This window comes from Ambystoma mexicanum, chromosome 2p, assembly GCF_040938575.1.
Source record: "Ambystoma mexicanum isolate Mex_15411 chromosome 2p, UKY_AmexF1_1, whole genome shotgun sequence".
NCBI classification, from domain to species: Eukaryota; Metazoa; Chordata; class Amphibia; order Caudata; family Ambystomatidae; genus Ambystoma; species Ambystoma mexicanum.
In genome coordinates, this window is record NC_090923.1 from 1,179,020,997 (window position 1) to 1,179,044,387 (window position 23,391).

The 23,391-nt window shown below is 50.1% G+C and overlaps 1 protein-coding gene across 3 annotated transcripts in view; it reads left to right on the forward strand.

Moving 5' to 3' along the window:
• The window catches only part of LOC138567295 (extracellular matrix protein 2-like), a 510,028-nt gene that overhangs the window by 46,613 nt on the left and 440,024 nt on the right, over window positions 1-23,391 (forward strand). For all 3 annotated transcript variants that reach the window (XM_069645351.1, XM_069645350.1, XM_069645352.1), the window contains exons 2-3: window positions 2,116-2,307; window positions 5,560-5,886. In XM_069645351.1, the coding sequence (XP_069501452.1) occupies window positions 2,116-2,307; window positions 5,560-5,886 (519 nt within the window). The remainder of the gene's footprint in view (window positions 1-2,115; window positions 2,308-5,559; window positions 5,887-23,391) is intronic.

Here is a 23,391-nt window from a genome sequence, read left to right on the forward strand (position 1 = left end):
TTTTGCTGCATCCTCCACTAGCCGTTTGGGATAGCCCCGAGTGGTAGGTTTTGCAATCAGATTATTAGCACCTTGTTCGTAAGATTCATTGGTGCTGCTGTTTTTCTTAAACCGCAAAAATTGCCCAAAGCGCAAATTGTTCTTTATATGTTGGGCATGATGACTATTAAAATGCAAGAGGGCATTCTTATCAGTCTTTTTAGCATAAGGTTTGATCAACAACCTGTCTTGGTGGTGATATATCAAGATATCCAAAGAATTCACCACATCATTGCTCATACTCATGGTGAATTTAAGGTATCTGTTTTCCTCATTCAACCATCCATTAAATCGGTTCGCCTCTTCTTCACTCCCCTTCCAAATGACAAAAATATCATCTATGTATCTTAGCCAATATAGGATGTTCTCTTGGAAAGGATTCAGGATGATGTACACCACATGTACACCACAACCGCAAGGGGATCCACGCTGCAATACCAAAATACTTGCACCCTACAAGAAAAAGTGCATCACCACTCCAATACGAAATAGGGGCTCTCGCTGAAATATGTTCAACCTACACAGGGAGCTACTATCACAGACATGTTAAAAGGGTGCACATTGCAGGATGCCATCACTGCAATGCAGAAAGGTGCCCACACTGCAGGACCAATCCAGTACACTTCACACAGGTCAGCAACACTTTACAAAGTGAGCCACATGTCACCTTAAGCAGCCCAAGCCACTGCTACTTCAAACAAGAAACATGAGCTCGAGGCAGAACTGAGAAGTGCACCTCGCACAGGGCGGGAACACTGTAGCACTGCACGGAATGATGATGCAACTGCAACTCACACTGGGCAGGCTGCCATCACTACATTACTAAAGGTGAGCCTCACTGCAGTTTTGAATCACCAGTATCACAAACACATGCCAGGATGCAGCAATGCAAGCCTCACTGCAAGGCTGAATCATGAGCATCACGCAAGCGCGCGCGCACCCACACACACACACACACTGCAATCTGAAAACAAATGCATATTACAGAAGGCAGGACCTCACCACTGACTTTAGTTGCTAACAAAGCGTTCATATGCCTAAATTTAAAATCCATGTTAGTATTTATTATACTATGTACTAACCGTGGGTTTAGCGTTAGACTAGGCCAGAATTCCAGGCTTATAAAGCACTATTATTTCCAAATATCTCGGTGGAAAGAACCCACCCGCATCGTACCTGGGAATAACCTTTTCAAATAGATCATCGGATGTGCAATTTCTAACCCCTATTCAAACCTGAATATTTTATTTTTAAGTATGTCTGAGCCCAAGACTCCAACAGTCCTTAAGATGGATCTGAGTGTAGAGACCCACATAGGCCGGACTCGGCAGACAGTGTGATTACTGGGGAGAAGCCCAGAGAGGTTCGGCAATGAGATATGCATTCAGGGGTGCCAGTGAAAGCCAATGAAAGTCAACAGAAGTTACGAAAGCAGCTCAAAACCTTCCTCTTTTCCTCTGCTTTCTCTCTCTCTCCCTCCCCAGCTTACCCACCTGACCTACCCAGGCTGACCTAGGTTGTACCACCTGGTTGCTTGGCCACCCTCAGAGTCTCACTGGGTACCAGGCTCGTTCTTGATCAGTCACCCTTGCACTGCCTCTGGGTCTACCACGCACTTAGGGGCTGTAACTGTAACCCTGCAGTCCCTTGTTCTCCTTGTATTACCCAGAGCCGCGCTGCCCTGGCTGCACTTACTCAGAGCATTGCTGACCTGCTTTCCACTCCCCTCTCCCTTGCACCCCCTCACTTTACCCTTGCACTTCTCATTCTCACACTTGCATGATCTGAACGACACAAGGCCTAGTAAGATCATTTGTTTTGCCTTCTCTCTGTCTTCCCGCCCTTGTCTTGTTGCGCCTAGAAACTCATGTGTACTGGCGCGTTATAAATTACTTTTCATATCATATTAATATTTAGTGCGGATTGCTTTTTCCGGGGGACCTCAGGACCCAGAGCACCTGCGTACTCGGCGCCCCTGTGTGCAGTCAGGGTCATAGTGGACGAGATGCCTTATGTGTTCAGCTAAGGTTTTAAGCACTCTACATGTCTCTCTCTCTTTATTTCCCTAAATGTCAGGCCGGGGCCAGTGTCTAGTCAATGGCATGGCCATGTATGATGGAGCGGCTTGGGCGCCGGACCCCTGCACCATGTGCATATGTGACCTGGGAACACAGGTGTGCGAGGTTACAGACTGCCGAGCCATCAAGTGCCCTCTGGGAAGCCTTCGGATTCCACCAGGACGATGCTGCCCTGTCTGCACCGAGCCAGGTCTGTATGCACCTTTGCATTGCAATGTATGATACCTTACCATGTAACTGCACATGCACACCATGCTGTCTATTTCTATCCCATGCACGCAGAATGACGAACTGTAACGTGGGGTCATTCAGTAGTATCTGAAAGGTCTGTAGTGCTGGGCGGAGTCAGCCACTTGTTGGGACTGTGGGACACTTACTCACTGCTGAATTTGTAAAAAAAATAAGGGCCAGGTCCTAAATATTTTCTAGCTCTCCTGTGACATTGCGGTTGGGCAGTTCTGCACCTCGGCTGCCAGCACTCATAGCTGCTCCCCACAGTGTTGACATATTTGGGGTTACACTCAGCTCGCACCTACTCATTGTGGTTGATGGATGCACTGGGTATCACCACTTCATAATTAAAGTGAGTCTGAGACAATAAGTGCCAGGGCTGTGCCCTGGCAAACACCCCCACAAGTTAAGCACTGCACTTACTCTGAAGTGTCATTGAGGGATAGGCAGGGCTCAAGTCGAGGGTACACAGAGTCCACACCTACTTTTTTCAGAGGATGGACTCAGTCCCCCTCAGCTAAAACGAGAAACTTTGAATTTATGCCAACCTCTGGGATCGAACCACAGTCCTTAGGCTTGTAGGCCAGACACTTCACCACGACACTATATAACCTGATGAAACATAACAAGCAACTAAAGTGCTGCTAGTTCTAGGGAAAACATTTTTATTGGTTTTTAGCGTTTAAAACATGCACTCCATTTAACGTTTTCAAAAACACTATTAGAAGAAAACATCCTCTCTTGGTTTTGTGGTTGTGTGTGCCATTCGCCCTGCGCAATGTGGGTGGTTATGCAAAGGCAATTTAATTAAATGTGCATATTTCACCTTGATATGCACATTTCTGGCGACGTCACATCCCGTTGCGTTTGTTGGTGAGTCCCTCCACTTTTTTTTCGTTTTAGGACTTGACCCCTGGGGCTAGGCTGAGTGAGAAACACATGAGACTTTGCTTGACATATAAACCGAGTCAAGCTCTGCCCTACAGGTTTTCGAGAATCTTCTCTCGATTGCCGCCCCCTCTCTCATTTAATAAAATCCCACTTGTTTTGTCAGCCAGAAGAATAACAGGAACTCTCCAAATGCTCTCTGGTTTATTTGGTAAATGGACTGTGTTTGGCAGTAATCCCAGATAAACCTTGACTCGCAGGACAGACAAGGCGCAGTTTTCCATATTCCCAGAGCATAAACAAATGTACAAATGTGTCGTAAAAGATTTACGGCCGGCATTATACCTCTTTTTGGCGCTTGAGGGGAATTTAAATGACTTTTGCAAGAGGAGTGGTTTCACAGAAGGGGCTCATTGTGTCCACCTCGCTTACCTGCTTCCCCTGCAAAACCCACATACGCGTCCATGATACTTTCATGCTGGCATACAGCCAGTGGATTCCCATGGAATCTGACAGGCTTTGTTTACACCTGTAAAAGCAAGCAGATTCCATAAGAATGCATTGTAAGTGTTGCCTTCCAGGGCTAAATGGTAGGCGGCATTTACAATTTTTGCAATACGAATTACAGGAAAAGTGCACAGAGGAGACCATTTAACATTTAAAATGAGGCCTTCCGTGTGCTGAAAGGCTCACGGCAAGCAGAGGATTGGCAAGAGAGGCACCCGACACTGCGGTTTTCAGGGGAAGCTGCAGGCTACTGGGGGTGTTTTAGAAACAGTGCATTGGGTCTGCAGCAGAAGTTAGGGTGCAATACGGTCACCTAGTGCTGGCAGGTTAATTAATCAAATTAGTATTGTACCGCAATTCCAAACGTGGTTTACTCGAGGCAACTGCAGTCACCTAACTATAGAGTGTAAGGAGCTAAGTTGCTGCCTTTTTGACTGTGGACTCCAAATACCAGGGGTGGTGTTTTCAGTATGGGTGCGCAAGCCAGTAGTTGCTGCACGTGCATTGGGCATCCAAAGCCCATTGCTGTGAAAAATGAAACACTGTGTGTGCACTGTGACCTAACTTCTGGTTACCCGATGTCCCCGTGGCCCTTCTCGTGTGCCAAAGATGGGCTTGGTGCCGGCACCTTGCAGTGCACTGGTCTCAACTGCACAGTACCTTTCTCAACTCTTGATAACAACACAAGCTGTGATCCTGGGCTAATTACTCTATCACCCCTTGCCTAATTTCCTTTATCTGCAAAAATGTGGTGCATATAGACAAATACACATTTCTTTTAACTACATGTACAGTGGACCCGAGATCCTGATGTTACAAGTGTTGGGGCACCATTGGGCAGAAATGTTATTTATTTGAAGATCTGGGGTGTCCATTTCAATCAGAAATGATTTACAATAACACATTGACAGATGGCTCAGGCATTAGCACCAAGGGTGCCTGTACAATAGCACATAGATGAGATCAAATGGTGTGTCCGTTTATGGGGGTGCAAAAAACGTGGAACATATACCAGTGACAAAACAAAAATACAAAAAAAAATATGACTTACAAAGGTTACAGTAACCTAAGGGTGCACAGGTTTCAAACTAAAAAGTACTATATAAATATACACAATGACATTATTAGGAAACACTAGAGGGAGGGGTGGGGTCAGGTAGGGAGGGTGAGGGAGTGTGGAGCCGGGGAGCCCCCTCTTTAGCAAGTAGGTGTAGTTTAAGCCAGCTTTCCACAGTGGGGCTGGTTTTGATTGTGATGGGCAGCGGGTTCCAGTGGAGTGGGTTGAGTAGGGAGAACGAGTGGAAGCGAGAGGAGGCTCAGGGAGGGTGTGAGACAGTAAGGTTGAGTGCAGAGAAAGAGCGAAGGCAATGTGGAGATAGAGATATAATGAGACAGGTGCTGAGGAGGAAGACCATTGCCAGGTCTGTAGACTGGGAGAAGGAGCTTGGAAAAGGGAGTGGTTTGTGCATGGAGAGCCCAACAGCATGGTGCTGGTATGTAGAAGTGTGGGATGATCCGGGTAGGTTGTAGAGAAAGCGGGTAGCAATCAAAGTACACATATGACCCGGTCTCTTGTGATCATATTAGGGCCAGTATTGCTGCCGTTCTGGGGCATGAAGGTGCAAAGCATTGTGGGAGGAGAGAGAGAGAGAGAGAGGAGAGACTTTCCTTACAAGTGGAGGGGTTTCATTGCGGGCAAGGGAGGGTGACTCTGGGGCTACTTGATGGATGTACAGGTGGTTCGTGGGAAGTAGACACTGACAAACCTGGAGTAAATTATTGAAGAAATAATAAGGTGTTTTTTCTTTCCATTCAGGAGCCACTAGACCCACATTTGTGAATATGACTGGTGGTCACAGCCACGCAACATCAAAAAGTGAAAAGAAAGACGCGCATAAGGATAAGGTGCAGAAAGAAAGGAATGTTCTGGAAGACTCTCTTTCAGAGAAGAAGACGGTTGGGCAGTCCTCCTCGAAGAAAAAAAAGGAAGCCCCTCAGAAGCACCAGGATGGAACAGTGGACAAACGTGGGGTGGTTCCTGTGAAAAACCTGAAAGTTTTGATGGCTAAAAAGGAAGCCAATGACAAGAAACCGGAGGGTGCACGCCCCACGAGACAGGCGACTGCCGCTGGGCAAGCGACTGGTGAGTGTGAGCAAGTGGCGTGTCTGGAGACATATTAAGAATTAGGATGTCAGAAGTGGTGAAGCACTCAAAATTGGAGTAGCCTTCCACAGTTACTCGTGGTGTCAAAATTGCAAAGCAATTTCTAGCTTGCTGGTTAGATAGCTCAGCGTGTTGAATGCCTAGTGCTGGTATCTGCAAGTCACAGGTTAGAATCCCGGCAATGCCAACACAGCCTTCAATCCATCTGAGGTCAATAAATGAGTACCAACGTCAGTTGGGTGATATTGTATGCAAATATGCTTTATGTAAAGCGCTTTGGAGATTATAACACAGTGTTGATACCTTTCAGCACATTCATATTTATGAATCCCTGTTTTAATGTTGCATTCAATCCTTTCTTTACTGTACAGCACAGGGCGCTCCTATCCCATGCATTCATCAGAAATGGCTGAAATGCGTGTTTATTGCTTATCGAGGCATGCTTTATTGGTCGATGCTTTTGACTATGCATTTAGGTGAGTTATATATCATAAACCAAGCTAGAACGCAACAGACACTTGTGCAAGTAGATAAGGGGCTACAGATTGGACTGTGGGTGTAGGATCAGGAAGGGCGTCTGTCATGGTAAACCTTTGTCATTGGTCATGTTCTGTAAAGCCCAAGGTCTTCAGTTCCTTCCTGAGACGCAGCAAGGAGGGAGCTACTGTGATGTCCTTGGGTATGCTGTTTTAGAGTGTGGTACCACAGCTGGAGAATGCCTGTTTTTGGGCTTACTGCACAAAACACCCAGAATCACTTATAGTGGAAAAGGTCGCTTTAATGTGACAGGTCAAAGCTCACAAATAACTGCTAACCTGGCCCCTGGCCTTACAGACTAACATATCTGTTTTTAACAACTTGCCAAACAAATTAATAATTAAACATTTCAATTCCCCCAACAATTAAATACACAGGTCAGTTTAAATACATTGCTACCTATTCCTTGCTCCCTACCATCTCCTTAGCATCTTCTGCAGCCTCCCTTCCTGCTTTCTTCCATCTTCTCCCCGGGGCCATGCCCCTCCATCTTCAATACCTGTTCCCCCTCTTTGCACCCCCGGGGTAGCCCATTCGTGCAAACAGCACCACCCCCATCTTTTCCCATGCTATTCCCCCATTGTGCTTCCCTCCTCCCTCATCCAAAGGGGCCATGCCCCTGGCATCAAACAACTTCATTCCCATTCAACTCCCCTCAACACCAAACTCCTCCTTCCTAAGACCTGCAGCCAGGCTGACCTGTCACATCAGCAACAAAACCTTACATCATAACTCCCCCAACTAATGCCCAGACCTGTCAAACGAAAACTACCAGCCCCCCAGGACCTTATAACCTCCTGCCAAAAACCCAGAAACCCGCTGTGGGGGAAAAACAAACATTTTCAATAAAACCCTCCACTCCAAGCAATACACACCCTTAAAGGCCCTAATAAAGGGAGTGGGCGGGAGGAGACAAACGCTCGTCCTCAACTGTCACCTGTTCTCAAACCTTTCCTGCCCCCTTAAATACCCCTGGCGGTCAGCTCGCTGGCCTGTGCAGCTCCCAAAACAACCCTGGGGGAAACGCTTTGCGCTCCCCCTGGGGCTCATCCTTTGAGCTTACTGCACAAAACACCCAGACTCACTTGTAGTGGAAAAGGTCGCTTTAATGTGACAGGCCAAAGCTCACAAATAACCGCTAACCTGGCCCCTGGCCTTACAAACTAACATATCTGTTTTTAACAACTTGCCAAACAAATTAATAAACATTTCAATTCCCCCAACAATTAAATATATAGGTCAGTTTAAATACCTCGCTACCTAACCCTTGCTCCCTACCATCTCCTTACCAACTTCTCCAGCCTTCCTCCCCACTTTCTCCCATCTTCTCCCTGGGGTCATGCCCCTCCATCTTCACTACCTGTTCCCCCTCTTTGCACCCCTGGGGTAGCCCGTTCGTGCAAACAGCACCACCCCCATCCATGCCCGTGCTATTACCCCATTGTGCTTCCCTCCCCCCTCATCCAAAGGGGCCGTGCCCCCGGCATCAGAAAAACCCTCCCCTGAGGTGTTCTTTCTGCCCCACCCCTACCATTCTACCTTCTAACCCCAAATCTTTATAATTTCCTGCACTTGCACCTGCATATCCAAAAGGTAGTAACTGTTTCCATAAACCGACAGATGAATGCCATCCTCCCGGAAAACTGAAAAATCCCTATACACTATCTCTCTGTGTACCAGAACCTGCACCGCCGCCAGACTGCAAAATGTTGTAATTTCCCTATTAATTTTCTTCCTAGTCCGCTCTTCTGGCCCCTCACTTACCGCTCCCCTCCATACTCTCCTTGGCAGCAGCGTAGACCATACCAAACTTACCTTTGGCCATATCTCCCTGATCCATGCCAGGCCCCTCTTAATTTTCCTCAACAGAGCCACATCTGTGTCTCGGAACAGATCGTTCTCCCCCGCATGTATTATCAGCTCTTCTGGGACCCCATAACGCTCCTTTAGCCCCATCAGCATTGGCAGCAGCTGATCCCATCGAAGCCTCCCTAAACCCGACCATCTCACAAGCGCCACATTGTAAATGAATTCCAATTGAGTACCAAAAATCCTTTTTTTCCACCTCCTTCCCTGCCCATTTCACAATTGAATGACCAACAATCCAAATCTGTGGCATCTCCCTCGTCCTCCGAGCCGCATCTGCAAAATAAATTACATTGTCACTTTCCCCCTGGCCCTCCCCTTTGCCCCCCCCATTACTCCCCTTTCAGACAGCCCCTTTTCCCAGCTGACCTCCACTGACCCAAGCTTTTATCCTTATCCTCCGATAACCCCAACCGGCTGCCTTCAGATGCCGCACCCATTCTGAATGAATGAGTTCCAAACTCCTCTGCGTTCTCTCCCACAGCCCCCAAAGCCTTCTTCAACACTCCCAAGACTTGAGCCGCCGACACTACTACCCCATCCTCATGCTTGAAAACCAACCCTGATCTCCCCCCACATAACTCCTTCCAAGTCAAACCTGACCTAACGGGGCACAGCTCCTTGCTACCCCACCCCAGCAACTCTCAACATCCCCTCCCTTTTTTTAAAAACCTTTATTTTCAGTTGGTGAAAGTTAGCAGCATTTACACATAATGGGCATACTTTACAACATCAACAAATTACAGTGTATCACACTTCGTCAGGAGGTACATACGGTAACGTTCATATAGTGCCGGGTGACCAAGTTGTTGCTGAGTCTGATTTAGTCTTAAGTGGCCTGAGAAGTGGGAGGATCAGGTTCAGGTTCCTCCTCAATTCGTTTGTTAAGGTAACTGCTGAATGCAGTCCATACATTTTTTGGGCGCAGGCAAAGACGTGATATATTCCTCCTCGCAGGTTTGCGTCCAGGTAAGTGCACTTAGCCACATTTCAAAGGTAGGTGGAGTGGGCGTTTCCAGTACTGCAATATACATTTCTTGGCCACCATGAGGCTGACATTGAGAAACCTGGACACTCTCTTGGCATCGCCAACATCCCATACCCTGAATAAGACACCCATCGGGTCAGGGTCCACTACCATTTCCACAATCTCAGAGAGAGCACTCAGTATTTCCACCCAATACACATGGAGCACGGGACATGACCAGAACATGTGTGTGTGTGATCCGCCCCCTCGAGGCAGCATCTAGGGCAAGTGTGTGTCTGGGCCCTGGCAAATCTATTTAATTTGTGCAGGGTGTAATGTACCCTGTTCAATAGTTTATACTGCATGCATTGGAATCTGAAATTAAGTGAGACTCTGCGCGTATCTAGGCACATCTTCCTCCACAAACCATCCGTGATCTCAAGGCCAAGTTTGCTGGCTCATTCGGTGCGCACGCGGGCAGGCAGGTCTGGGGACTTTACCAACAACATTTTATATAAGGAGGCGACCACGCCCCAGCTATTGCTAGAGTTGGCTATGTAGGACAATTCAGGAGTTTCTGGGGGTTCGTCCGGGTAGGAGGACCACATGGCACGGACAGCCGCCCTCAGTCTGAAGTACTGCAGAATTTCCAATGCTGATCCAGTGTGTCCGGGCTGCCACATTTTTAGAGTGATAAACTTACCCTCTCGGAACAAGTCAGATAAAGCTTGTTATACCAGTTCTCGCCATTGTTGAGAGAGGAGTTTATCGTGTATGGGTTCGAGCCCAGGGAACTCCCAAAAGGGGAGCCATTTATAGTAAGGGCGCGGGTCCGACGACCGGTCAAGCAGCCGGTGGTATGCCATCAATGTGGATGCAACGGGTCAGCCGCCGCATCAGTGTGGTACTTACGTTGAAGGACGAGTGACATGGTATGTACCCCGGTCGTCGCCAGCTGTTCCAGTTTAACATGAGGCAGAGCTGTTGGGTGTTTGTACCAGTATGTGGCATGATGGGCTTGTGCCGCCACCCAGTATAAAGTTAGGTTGGGAGCGGTAAAACCCCCCTAGCATAGGCCAGAGTCATGTGTTCCCACTTTTTCCAGATCGTGCCTGCATGCCATAGGAATTGTGCACTGCATTTGTGTAAGTTGTCAAAGTATTGTTTTCCAGGCCATATCGGGACATTCACAAAGACATACAGAAGTTTAGGGATCATTTTGACCAAGCATAGTTTCCCAGCCAGTGACAGAGGGAGAGATTGCCATCTCAACATTTTCGACTCAACGTACTGTGAGGATGCAGCATAATTGTCAGTAAGCAGTGATGTTTTGGACAGGGACACTTGGACACCCAAATACCTGATGCCGCCCGGAGACCAGGGGAGGGGATATTCATACGGCAGTTGCTGAGTCGAGTTGGTGAGCGGGAATATCTCGGATTTAGAGTAATTAATGGTAAAGCCGGAGTAGGTGCCGATTTTTGTTATGTCCCGTAAAATGGGGTACAGGTATGTGGCCGGGCCCCTAACATATAGAAGCACATCATCTGCGTACAATTATATTATTTCGGGGGCGTCCACCAGACGCATGCCTTTACGAGTGTGTTGCACCCTGAAATGGTCAGCCATTGGTTCAATGACCAGTGCAAAGATAATGGGGTAGAACAGGCAGTCCTGTCGGGTGTCTCTGAGTAGTGTGATGGACGCCGAGGTCTGCGAGTTGACCAGGACTTTGGCCGTGGGGCACGTGTACAATAGTTTAATTTATCGGATCATGGACGGGCCCACCTCCAGGACCTGCCACATGTATTGTCATGAGACCATGTCAAAGGCCTTGTGTTCATCTAGTGTAAACGTGACAGCTGAAGCTCCCTGGTCTACCCTAGACATAACATTAAAGAAGCGTCTAATATTAAGAGCTGTTGATCGCCCGTAACAAATCCGCTCTGGTCTTCGTGTACAAGATGTGGCATGATCGGGAGAAATCTGTACACGATAGTCTTAGCTAATATCTTGGTATCAGTGTTCATGAGTGAGAGGGGCCTATAGGACCCACATTCATCACTGGGCTTGCCGGGCTTAAGTAGGACAGTTATAATTGCCTCACGTAGTGATGGGGGGAGAGTGGACTTGTGGAGTCATTCGGATCCAGACCTCAAGTAGCATAGGCGCCAGCAACGCCACATGTTCCTGATAGATTTTGGAAGTGAGCCCGTCAGGACCGGGGGCCTTACCCTTCAGGAGATCAGTAATGGCCTTGACTATATCGTTGAGAGAGTTCGGTTCATTGAGTCGTTCCCTAGTGGGTTGAGATATATATAAGTCATGGGGATTTGATCCAGGAGCTTGCGGATGTCGCGTATATTGTGCTCATGGGGCGGTGTGTACAGATCATTGTAAAAGTTGAAGAAGGTGTCTAATATTTGCTGATCTGACCATTGTTGAGTGCCTTATGCATCCCTGATCGAATCAATCTGGACTCTGCCCCCCTCCGCTAGAACCAACCTAACAAATGTCTTCCCTGGTCTATGACCCTCCCCGTATTTCCTCGCTGTGCAGGGGCGAGTGAGATAACGCACCTCCCATAGCGCATGCGACTCAAACTCCTCCAGTTCTTCCCTTATTTGAGCCAGTTTGGGTGGGCTGGCAGCTGTCGCACATTCGCGGTCCAAGGCTTTGAGTTTGGCTTCAGATCAGCTCAGGTCATTCCTTATAGTCTTTAGAATTCCCGCCTCCCGTGAGATGGACATGTCCCTAATGTAAACCTTAAAGGTGGTGTCTTGTTGTGTATTGCATTCAATGAAGGTTTTTATATCTGAAAGGATCTCGACCTTAAAGACTATATCTAACAGTGCCTCCGATTTGAAGCGCCAGACCGAGCGGGCAGGTGGGACGGACCCCGGTTCGACCAGCATCGTCACCGGAGGGTGGGTCAGACAATGTACAGGTATTTGAGATTCCAAAACCCTGCCCATTAGCCCACTTGTCACTAAAAATAGATCTATCCTCGACGAACTATCCACAAGCTATCATGCACTGAGGAGTAGTAGGTGTATTCACGGTCCAAGGGGTGGAAGGTCCTCCACACATCTTGCATGCCAAGCGATAGAATATTCATGTTTAACCTCCTTGCCGCGCTGGATAGGTCTCTAGGCACACTCCCCGTCCTATCAAGGTCCTTGTTCAATATCAGATTCATGCCCCCCACATACTATTGGAACCCCAAAGTACCCCATAAGCAGAGAGACCACAGTGTCAAAGAAATCCGGGGAGTCAACATTCGGGGCATATGTGTTCACCAGTGGATACTATACACCCGCTATAACACAGTATAGTACTACATATCTCCCTTCAGTGTCAATGTGGCTCTTCTTCAGCGTGAACTTAACTGACTTGTGAATCAGTGTTAGCACTCCCCTGTATTGCGTGGAGTAAACCGTATAAAACCTAGTAGGTCCCCAGGATGGTGCCAGGCATGCAGCAAGGCGGCCCTGGGCATGGGACTCCTGTAGGAGCAGTATCTTCACGCTGTGTCTCTGGGCATACACCGTGATTCTGTGGGCCTTGGTATTGTTGCCTATCCCACGTACATTCCAAGACATTATTCGTACAGCCATGACACCAAATCAAAATACATCCCAAACTGCACTCCTGTATGTACATAGCCCTGTACCCTCAGAGCCATCACGTTGCTGAATCAACATGTGCAGAGTGACTTTACACTTGCCAATTTTTATATGAATAGTTTTAACTCTCCCCCCCACCCTTACTGCCTGTCCCCAGCCAGCAGTGTAGTCCCACCCCCCTTTGGTCTGTTTACCAGAGAGCCACCCCCAACTCGGCTCTACCTCGCCACAGTCACAACAGGGGCTCGTGCACAACACAACCATCAAATAAACAACCTTTGCAGCTGCAGTGGGGTGCGTATGCTGCCACGTGGCCGGGATTACAGAAAATGTGGATTAATCCACTCAATGTTACCTATTGTGGCGGTCCACATTCATTTTTCACATATGAAAACGTTGGACCTGGGAGAGTGGGCGTATAAACTGTGCACCTCAAGTGTGTCAGTTAGTACCACAATCAGGCACCATGCATACCGCATATGTTTGCTGGGCAGCTTCCGCAAGTTCCCCCCACAGATCAAGAAACATCAGGTTGGTAGGGATCTATCATAAGGTCTAGCGATCCGGGCTCCCGCCACCACCCAGCAAAACAATACTCAATGAAAGAGACCAGTAGTGATTGACAGGGACAATAGCGACACATAGACTGAAGGATAAAGGGTCTCAGGAGATGGCTTCAGTGGTGGACGAGGGGATCCCAGATCAGTCATTCTCCATCAAGTCGTCAGCGGGGTTATCCATAGGAATATGTGCCTCTATGAATTTCACCACTTCGTCGGGGACTGTAAAGAAGTAAAGCATGTTTTTAAAGGTGAACTTTAAACCTGCCGGGAACAGTATAGCATAGGTGACATTCCTTTCGCTGAGCATTTTCTTCATTCCCGTGAACTGTTGATGCTCCTGTTGCACTCCAGTAGAGAAGTCAGGGAAGATCTGGATGACTTGGGAGTCTAGTCTGAGTTCACTTTTCTCCCTTGCCAGACGAAGAATATGGTCCCTGTCTCTATAGCTTAGGATCTTTGCGATTATAGGCCTGGGAAATCGCCTGGTTTTGGGCACAGAGCAAGCGCCCGGTGGGCCCGTTCAACAGTGAAGAAGGGAGACAGTTCAGGATTGTCCAGTAGGTCTTTAAGGAGATTCTCTGTCGCAAGTTCCATACGCCATTTAAGTGCATTCTCAGGGACGCCAACAATACGTATATTGTTTCGTCGCGATCTGGATTCCAAGTCATCACACTTAGTTTTGACGAACTTCATTTCCCTGGTCAAACTTGGCACAGTATTCTGCAGGGCATGTATCCCATCCTCATTTGCCCCAATCCTGGTTTCTGCCTCTGTAATTCTGGCCCCCTGCTGATCATGCTTGGTTCTGAGTGACGCCACATTTGCGTTTATGTTTTCAAGCTTCTTATGGAAGGATGCAAAGTTTTTAGCCATAGACTCCATCATCGTCGTCAGATCCGGAAGTGGGGCATCTATTGGCATGTCTGCGTCCTCCTGGCTGGTCAAGGACCACCCCTGTTCGGGTCGAGGCGCCGCTTTTGCAAACGTATCCATTGCGCCGACCTTATTGTCTCTGCGGAATCTGTTGGACATCGTGGATGTGCATTACTTCTGGCTAGACCAGGTAGTGAAACTTCACCGTGGAACTGCACAGGTGCGGCGGCAGCACGATCACCAGGGTCCACAGGTTGTAGCCAATGCAACTAGTATGGCAGGGTTGTAAGCACAGATCAAGGACTCTCATCTGCCTTCAGGGCCACAGCAGAGTAGTTGGTGCGGGTAGCTCAGTGAAAGCTATGTAGTGCTCCTTGGGTATGCTCCAAAAAAGGGTAAGGAGAGCTCAGCGGGAGGGAGCCAGGAGGTCAGGTTCCAAGGGTGGGGGCTGCCAGACCCAACACCTCCCACTCAGGTGCCACAAACACAGAACACTAGACCGCAAAGGTCAGCGGGGGAGAGCCTCTTCAGTGGTGGGGTAGATCACCAAGAGCGCAGGCATGAAGGAGTTCCTCTTTATTGGGCAAGGCCAGTGGGTCGGCGTGAGTCCAGCCGTTGTGTGCTGCACATAGCACTCAGCACCTTAAAAAAAGGGTGCACTAGTGTGATATGGACATGCAGGGTGCCAGTGACATAGGGATCAGCAGACACACTTCCACAGCAGGCGAGCAAGGGACATCAGCAGCTGGGTGTGCACCCGATGGATGGTAACTGCAAGGAGGGCCACAGTATCGATGGTAAAGAATGGGCCAGGGGAGGCAGTGGTGGCCCGCAGGAGAATGGCCCGGTGTGGCCCGGTGGGGCAGACCTGGAAACCACAAAGTTCAGGTGAGGTGGCAGTGAACAGCAATCCATTTGGTTGGTAGATGCTGGCCGCTAAAGAATCACGTCTGGAGATTAAAGGTTTCCCAGGCACAGCGTCTCAGTTGCCGCAGCGGGGGGGTCAGTACAGACATGGCCAGCAGTGTCGACCCCGTGCGGCAGATGTTTAAATAGTCAGTGGGGGATGGCAGCGGGCACCATCAATGTCTTACCAGCTTAATAATGAGTGCAGCAATAATAGCGTAATGGTCCCCTGGCCGCAGCCCACGCCACCTCACCTACTTGCTGTAGCACGGGATCTGCAGCGGTCTGAGATGATCATGGGAGGCAGCTGTGAATGTCAGGACGAGCCGCGGAACGGCGCGCCCAACTCCGTAATGCGAGCGTTGTGGCCAGATCACAGGACAGGGCGGGACCCGCTCCTCCCATCCCTGCGGTCACTGGCCCAAGGCCACTTCAGCCTCGCCGGATGCTGGCAAGAGGGCACTCAGGGTGTCTGCATTTCGCGGGTCAATCCGTAAGGAGAGATCTCAGGGCTGCAATACGCATAGGTAACGGGATGTGGCGCGGTCTTCCCCCTCTGCGTACTGCAGGGCTCAGAGCTGGGCTGGGCTGGCTTCAGGGATGGGGGCAGGCCGGCGCACCTCCACGGCCCCGCCGAAGAGTCAAGTCTGGGCGATCTGATGGTCTTGCCGCAGCCGCCCCGAAGGCACAGCATCTCGGGTCGCTGGGGCAGTCCCCAGACAGAGGATCTGGTCGCGTGCACGCCGTGCGGGGGCCAGCCTGGGAACAGGGCAGGCCATGCACAGACAGGATCAATTGCAGGCACTGGGACCAAGTGTACCATTACGAAGCTGCTCAGTCATGGCAGCCCAGGAGTCCGATATAGGAGGTTGCAGCTGCAGCACACCGGCCACGGGTCGCAACTCGCAGACGGCCGTGGCCCCCAGGATTCGTGACACAGGTGCAGCACCCCTTTAGTGATCAGCACTCCACTTCTGGGGTCAGGATCGCAGAAGGACCACAGATGCAAGTGTGCAAGAGCCGAAAAGCTAGGCAGCCATCGTTGGGCTGCTCAACAGCGCCCCCCCAACATCCCCTCCCTTTTTGATCTGTCTTTGACCTCCTAATCTTAATATTCACCCCTGCTTCCGAGAAATAAATATCCTCCCACTGCAGACCACCTTCCCCTCCTTTCCCCCCACCAGCTCAGACACCCTGAACGCCCCAAAAAACAACCACGTAAAACATGCCGAAAACATGACCCCCTCCCAAGCCGACCAGCAAACCCTGTCCAAAACCCAGCATAATCTGCCCAGCAAAGTGCAGAGATTGGCCTCCTGCTGTCCTTCTCCCTCCTACTCTCCCTCGCCCAGCCCTCTAACATCCTGCTTGCCATTTCCCCGCTGCTGGGCTGAAAACCCCAAAACCACTTCCCATAAAAAGCAATGCCGCCAGCTTCCCCGCTATTGTTGCTTTCGACCATCCTTTGTCCATACACCCTAATAGGAAATTGACCACATCATCCCTTCTTCGCTCATCGGCATCCTCCCTATCCTTCCAGCTACACGATCACCCTTTTATGAATTCCGCCCATGCCCTCCTGTATGCCACCCTAGAAGCCAGGGCCAGCGAACCCTCCACTAAAGACAGCGCTCTCAACTTCCTATCTTCCACAGCTCTTCCTGATCAGCTGTCCCCTCTGCTCCACTCCTGGTGCCAGTCCACGGAATCTCTGCCATTGAAAATGAGATAATGCATCAGCAATGCCATTATCCTTCACCTGTACGTATGTTGCCTTAAACACCACATTCAATTCCATACAGTGCAACACAAACTCCCTCATTAACCTTGCCATCCTCTGGTCCCTTGCCGACTGCCTGTTCACTACATGAACCACACATTCATTGTCAATATTGAAGTTCACTTTCCTGTTCTTCAATTCCTTTCCCCGCAATTCCATTGCAACCACCATTGGAAAAAAATCCAGAAATGCTATACTTCTCCCTTTTTTCATCCATCGCAATGGCCACTTTTTGGCGCACCATCTGCCCCCGCCCCAAAAAACTCCAAATCCTCCTGCACCTGCTGCATCTGAAAATATCTGCACTTACCATGACAAAGGATCCCCCTGGAGCCACATGGACACCCCGTTAAAACTCCCCAGAAAAAGCAGCCAAATCCTACAGTCTTCCCGAACCGCCCCTGACACCCTTACCCGATGATGTGGGCACTTTGCTCCCGCCATCGACCGCGTCATGTTCCTACAAAAAGTACGCCCTGGGGCCACTACCCTGCATGCAAAATTCAAATGCCCTACTAGCCTCTGCATCTCCACTAATGTCATTTTCCGGGCACCTACCGCCTTTTCCAGCAATACTACCAGCCTGCTCACCTTGTCGTGCGGCAAGTGTGAGGTCATGGCCACTGAGTCCAATTCGATCCCTAAACAGGTCAACACCACTGCCGGACCCTCCGTTTTGTCCTCTGCCAATGGCAACCACAACTACCGCATCAGAGCCTGAAACATCCCTAGCATCTCCCTGCACTCCCTTTCTTTTCCCATCCCACTAATGAACAGAAAATCATCCAAGTAATGTAAAACTCCTTCCGAACCCGAGCTATAGGAAAAAACCCACTGCAAAAACGAACTGAAATGCTCAAACACGGTCCAAGAAATTGCGCAACCCGTAGACAAGGCCTTGTCTATGTACATGTGGTCCTCAAATTGCATTCCCAGCAGCCAAAAATCCTCTGGGTGCACCAGTAGCAACCTGAATGCTGCCTTAATGTCGCACTTGGCCATGAAGGCCCCGCACCCAGCCTTCCTCACCAGTCCCACCGCTTGATCCACACTTGCATGCGAGACCTCACACTCCTCCGGGGCAATACAATTGTTTACCGACATGCCCTCTGGCCACGATAAATGGTGTATTAACCTAAATTGCCTGGGCACCATCTTGGGCACGACCCTCAATGGGGACACTACCAAATCCCCTGGCAAATCCGTAAATGGCCCTACCACTCTCCCCGCTGCCATCTCCTTTTGCAGCTTTTCCCTTACCACTTCAACATTTTCCCTGGCCGACTTCAGATTTTCTGTCCAACGCTGCACCCTTGGACCCTGATAACCCAACCTGAAACCGTCATCAAAACCCTTTCCCAAAATCTTCGCCCCTCTCTGTCCGGGTAGAAATTGAGCCATTTCTCCAGAACCTCCACCTTAACTGGAGTAAAAGCCTTTCCCCCCAACCCCTCGACCTGCTCCTCACCCTCTCCCCCTGTACCACTGCTGGAAACACTGCGTGATCGGGTGCTGCCCTGCACACCTGCTGCACTCGTGTCTGAAACTACATACTGTCCTTGTGCAGCCTTCCTTGTTGTTCCTGAGGGCTGACCTCTGCCTCCTCCCCCCACCCCATCTGGGGCAGGGTGAGCAAGAAAGTGCCGGTAAGGCACGGTCAAACCACTCGCTGTGTGTAATGTTGGAGCTGGCCTCGTTGGAGCCATCCACTTCAGCCAGAGATCCATGTCGATCTCACCCCATACTGCCTGGCTGTCCTCTGCCATCCTTGCCCTAAATTCCTCATCATAACGTACCCACGCGAAACCCCCAAAACTTGTAAATGCCTTCCGTATAACATCTATATATTTCAACAGTGCTGCACACCTCTCTGGGAATTTTTCACAGTAAACACTTGCATAAATAATGAAAGCCGATGTCCAATTCTCAATCGTCACTGGCACCTTTGGACGCAAGGCCAACTCCTTCTCCTCCTCCTTAGACCCCTCCCTAGCCCTTGCTTCCCTATACAGGAGCTTACAAACGTCCACAAATTCTCCTGCCCATATCTTGTCCTTTGTTGCCCCCATCAAATATGCGCCCAATGGCTTCATAATGCCCATGTATGGCAACCTTTTATCCTTCTTGGTACCTTCCTCCGCCCTCTCCTCCGGGGACCTGCACTACCTCGGGTGTCACAGGCTCGTCCACTGTGTCTGTTTGCATCTCCACCAAGGATACCCTCCTCTCCATCTCCACGGTCCCCGCAGCCCATGAACCCTTTTCATCCCTTGTCACCTGGGCCACAATTCCTCCCCATCCTGTCCCCCACCTCGTGTCACCCCTGCTCCAAGCTGCTGACCACTCCTCTTCCCGCTCACCGTTTTCTGCCCTGCCATCGCCCAGCCTCAGCCTGGCCTCCACTCCAACGCTCCTCATCTCCTTCCTCACTAGGCTCCTGCTGCGGGGACAAAACATGTCAACAGTCTCACCCAACCAGTCTTCCCCCTCACCCCTGTACTCCAGCCCCCGCACTCTTGGCTTTCTCTTTCCCACCTTATACCCCTTCTCACCCTTTCCCTCCTCCTTACACCACAGTACCCCTCATCCTCCCACTGTCCCACTTGCCCCTCCTTCCCTTCGTCATCCCAGTGTAATACCATGGCTGTTGTGAACACATGCTTGGGCCAGGCAGCTCCTCCTCGTGTGAGCCCGGGGCGTCCACCCCGCCACTCCGTCAACGTCTTCTCAGCAGGGCCATAGAAAACCCTTCCTGGTCCTCTACTCTTGGGCGTGGGGTCCCCTCCTCCACCCTTTGTTCCTCTGTGTTGGGGACGTGCTTCGCCCTCTAGTCTTTCCTCGTGAGCCTTGCTGAGGGGCCGTTTTTAAACCCTCTCCCGTCTCTCCCTCCAGAGCAGCTGGGTCGTACCGTCTCCCTCCACCCGAAATTCTCCTAGCCGGGGAGGCTGTTCAGCACCTTTCCCTTTCCTCACCACTCGAAGGGGATCGCTCTCTCCTCCTCTCTCTCGCACTCTTCTGCAGGTATTTTCCTCCCTTTCCCCTACGCACTGCTGCCCCTCTCTGCTCCCCGACCCTTATCCCCTCCTCCATCTGCCCTTCAACCTTACGCAATCTCCTACCACCCGCGTCCTCCACCGGATCTTTGTACCCCACACCCCTCCCTGACCCCTCTCCCATCCCTCCTGCCCCCTTTTCCGATCTCCTGGGGATCTCTCTCCTACTTCTCCTTACCCCATTATCCCACCCCTCCCCTCTCCCGGCGGCAGGGCTGCAAACTACCACTGCAGCAAGAGCCCCATCCGCCACAGCTCTCCGCTGTGGCCTCCCCCACCGTTCTTCTCCTCCGTAACTTCCCCCACCGCCCCCTCAAGCTGAGCTTTGGTTGCCCTGCTAATTTCCAAGTCTTCTCTCAGCGCCTTGGCATCCACCAGCCCCTTCATTTTAGACCCCTGCCCCACCATGGCGCACAAGTAATACTCTGTCTGGGCGCAAAAATTGCCCCGGTACTAAACCCTCAATATCTAGCCCCCGAGCCAAATCCCAACCCATGGGAACTGCCCTGATGTGAGTGGGGGGGATACTAGGGTCCCGTTGACACCCCAAATACTTTCCGCCAATACACCCCACTAAATCCTGAAATTGAAAATTCCTCCTGTAGACAAATAATTATTATTATTTTTAATTTTTTTTATACTGGCACCCTAATGTGCCTGAGGCATTGCACACTATTGTGCTACCCTGTTGCCAAAGGCCCACCCCTTTTGACCGTGAGTCCCCAAAGGGATCTGCTGTTTACTGACAGGGGAGAAGGAAAAAAGCATGTGGCCCCTTTAAGGGCTCTGCCCTGCCCTCTGGTGGCCATTGAGGACACTGCACAGCTTAACGCTCCTGGAAGCGGACACTATAACTGGGGCTTCCCAGCACGAACCCCGACCTTCCTCTCACTGAAACCCCCTCCCAAATGCTGGAAGGAGCGTGTGAGGCAACTGCTCTCCTGGTGCAGCCACAACACACCCCCGCCCGCTGGGGCGCCGACCACCAGTACTTTAATGGCCTCCCCACACCTTGATGAGTGCGCGGCTCCAGTGATGACCGTGCTGCCAGATAAACCCTGCAGCGCCAGATGGCCACCCACGCGCAGAGCGAAGCACAGCTCCCCGGCTGAAACTGGATTCCAAGGTATGTGGGGGTACTTTATCTACAGTACCCCCTACTATAGACCATTAATATAGCGATGTGAACCACAATGCATGCACTCCCTAACTGCCCGCCCACCGAAACCTCAATTCTGTACTCGCTAAGCCCTACTTCCAACTATCGTTCTAAGAACAGGCCCAACGCAGGGAATGCTCGAGAGCAGGCGACCTGGACAAACGCTCGTCCTCAACCGTCACCTGCTCTCGAACCTTCCATGACCCCTTAAATACCCCCGGCGGCGCACTATGCATAGGCCAGCTCGCTGGCCTGTGCAGCGCCCAAAGCAACCCCGGGGGGAAACACTTCACGTTCCCCCCGTTTCCCCACTTCTCATATTCTCCTTCTTGTACTTTTTGGATTCCTGGATGTATGGTGCATTGTCCTTCTGAGATGTTGAGTTTTTCTGCTAGGTATAATGGTGTCTTGGACATCAGTATTGGCAATGTGATGCAGAGTGTCTAGAAGCTGAAGAAGGTCAGAAGTAACCAGTGAATTTCATTGATTGCAGATGTGGTGTGATGTGATTTCTTCAGTTCTGTGATAATGCAGGCTTCAGTATGCTATATAACCTGCATCGGGGCTAGCGTTGCTGCAGGGACACCTGCAAGGAGGTTTTAACACCATCCATGTGGAACACCACCAAGGCTTGGATGACAAGCCTGGAATACAGGGTGGTGATCAGGGGTGGACTAGGAACCAGAAAGGGCCCTGGAAATAGTTTTCAAAGGGGCCCCATATTGCATATTTTCAGCAAGCCCAGCCCTTTTCCTATGACAAAATTCGGAAATAAAATAGTTTACCACACAAATGAACTTCAGGGTGCAGAGGCTACCGGGATATCCCCAGAGTTCCCTATAGGCCAGTCCACCCTGGTGGTGATGAATGGCTTGATTTTGCTGAATGACAGCTGGTACCAGGCAGGCAGTCTGCATCTTCTTTGCAATGTGAGATTTGAAGGAGTGGTCAATGAAGCTGAGGGACTTGTCACTAGGGCAAATTGCTTAAGAAATCGTCAAGTTCTACCTTTTTCAACCAGTTCTTGACTTTGGGATATTTGGTCGTGCCTCTGTGAAGGATGCGCTCTGTTTTAGTTGGGTTGAGTTTTAGCCGGGCACTTGATATCCATGCTTGAATGATGGTGAGGCAGTGTTTCAGCTGGTGAATGTTGTTGATGCAGTTAACTTTCAGGTGGAACTGTGTATCATCAGCAGACTGATGGATTTTGATCTTGAGGTTAGGAAGGAGTGACCCCTGTGGCTGCATGCAAAGGTTGAGGAAGACTGGTGTGAGGATGTATTCTTGGGGCACTCCATAGGTCTCTGCACGTCTTTGGAATCTGCAGGTTCCCACCCGGGGGAGCTGGTAGCATTTACTGCGGTAACAGTCCAACCAGTGGAGGGCTGAGTCATTGAATACCATGCAGGTGGAGAGGGTGTTAAGTAGTAGTTTGTGGCTGACCTTGTGGAATGGCAATGGAGGAACAGAGAAGGACCAAATGTTTAGGATCACCGTTATTCATGTTGAGGAGTGCGTCATTGATGAGCTAGACCATGGGGCTCGTACTGCTGGATATGTGTCAGAGTTCAGACCAGAGATTCTATTGGATGATCTTTTCATGCATTTGGAGGGTGGCACTCTTTCAATGGTCTTTCCAATGAAGGGTAGATGGGTGATCCATCAGTAGTTTGCTAGGTCGTGACGAGTTGCTGTGGGCTTCTTTAGCAGGAGGAAGACACAGACAGTCTTCAGTGTATCAGAAAAGACATCTTGAGTATGTGATGTGCTGGTGAAGTCTGGCAGTGGAGTGAGTGCACTTCCAGTGACGTTCGTCAGAATGTAGAGTGGGATGATGGTATCCTAGTAGAAGTGCGCCTTGAATGACATAAGGACATTTGTGTGCTCTTCCAAGGCTATGGTGTTGAATTCTGACCATCTTGGGAGCTGATTTGGTAGGATATTTGAGCAGGATATCCGGAATGTCTGGAGAAGCCACCATAGGCTGCTGGGGATCCACTGTAAAGCACTTAGCATCGCACGCAGAGCGGAATTCCTTCAATCCAAAATCATCCACTACCTACCAGAAAGGAACCTCAGATTTATCAGTGACATGGTAATCAAAACTAAGCACTATGAGAAGAACAAATATGGAGGTGTAGATTTACCCACCCT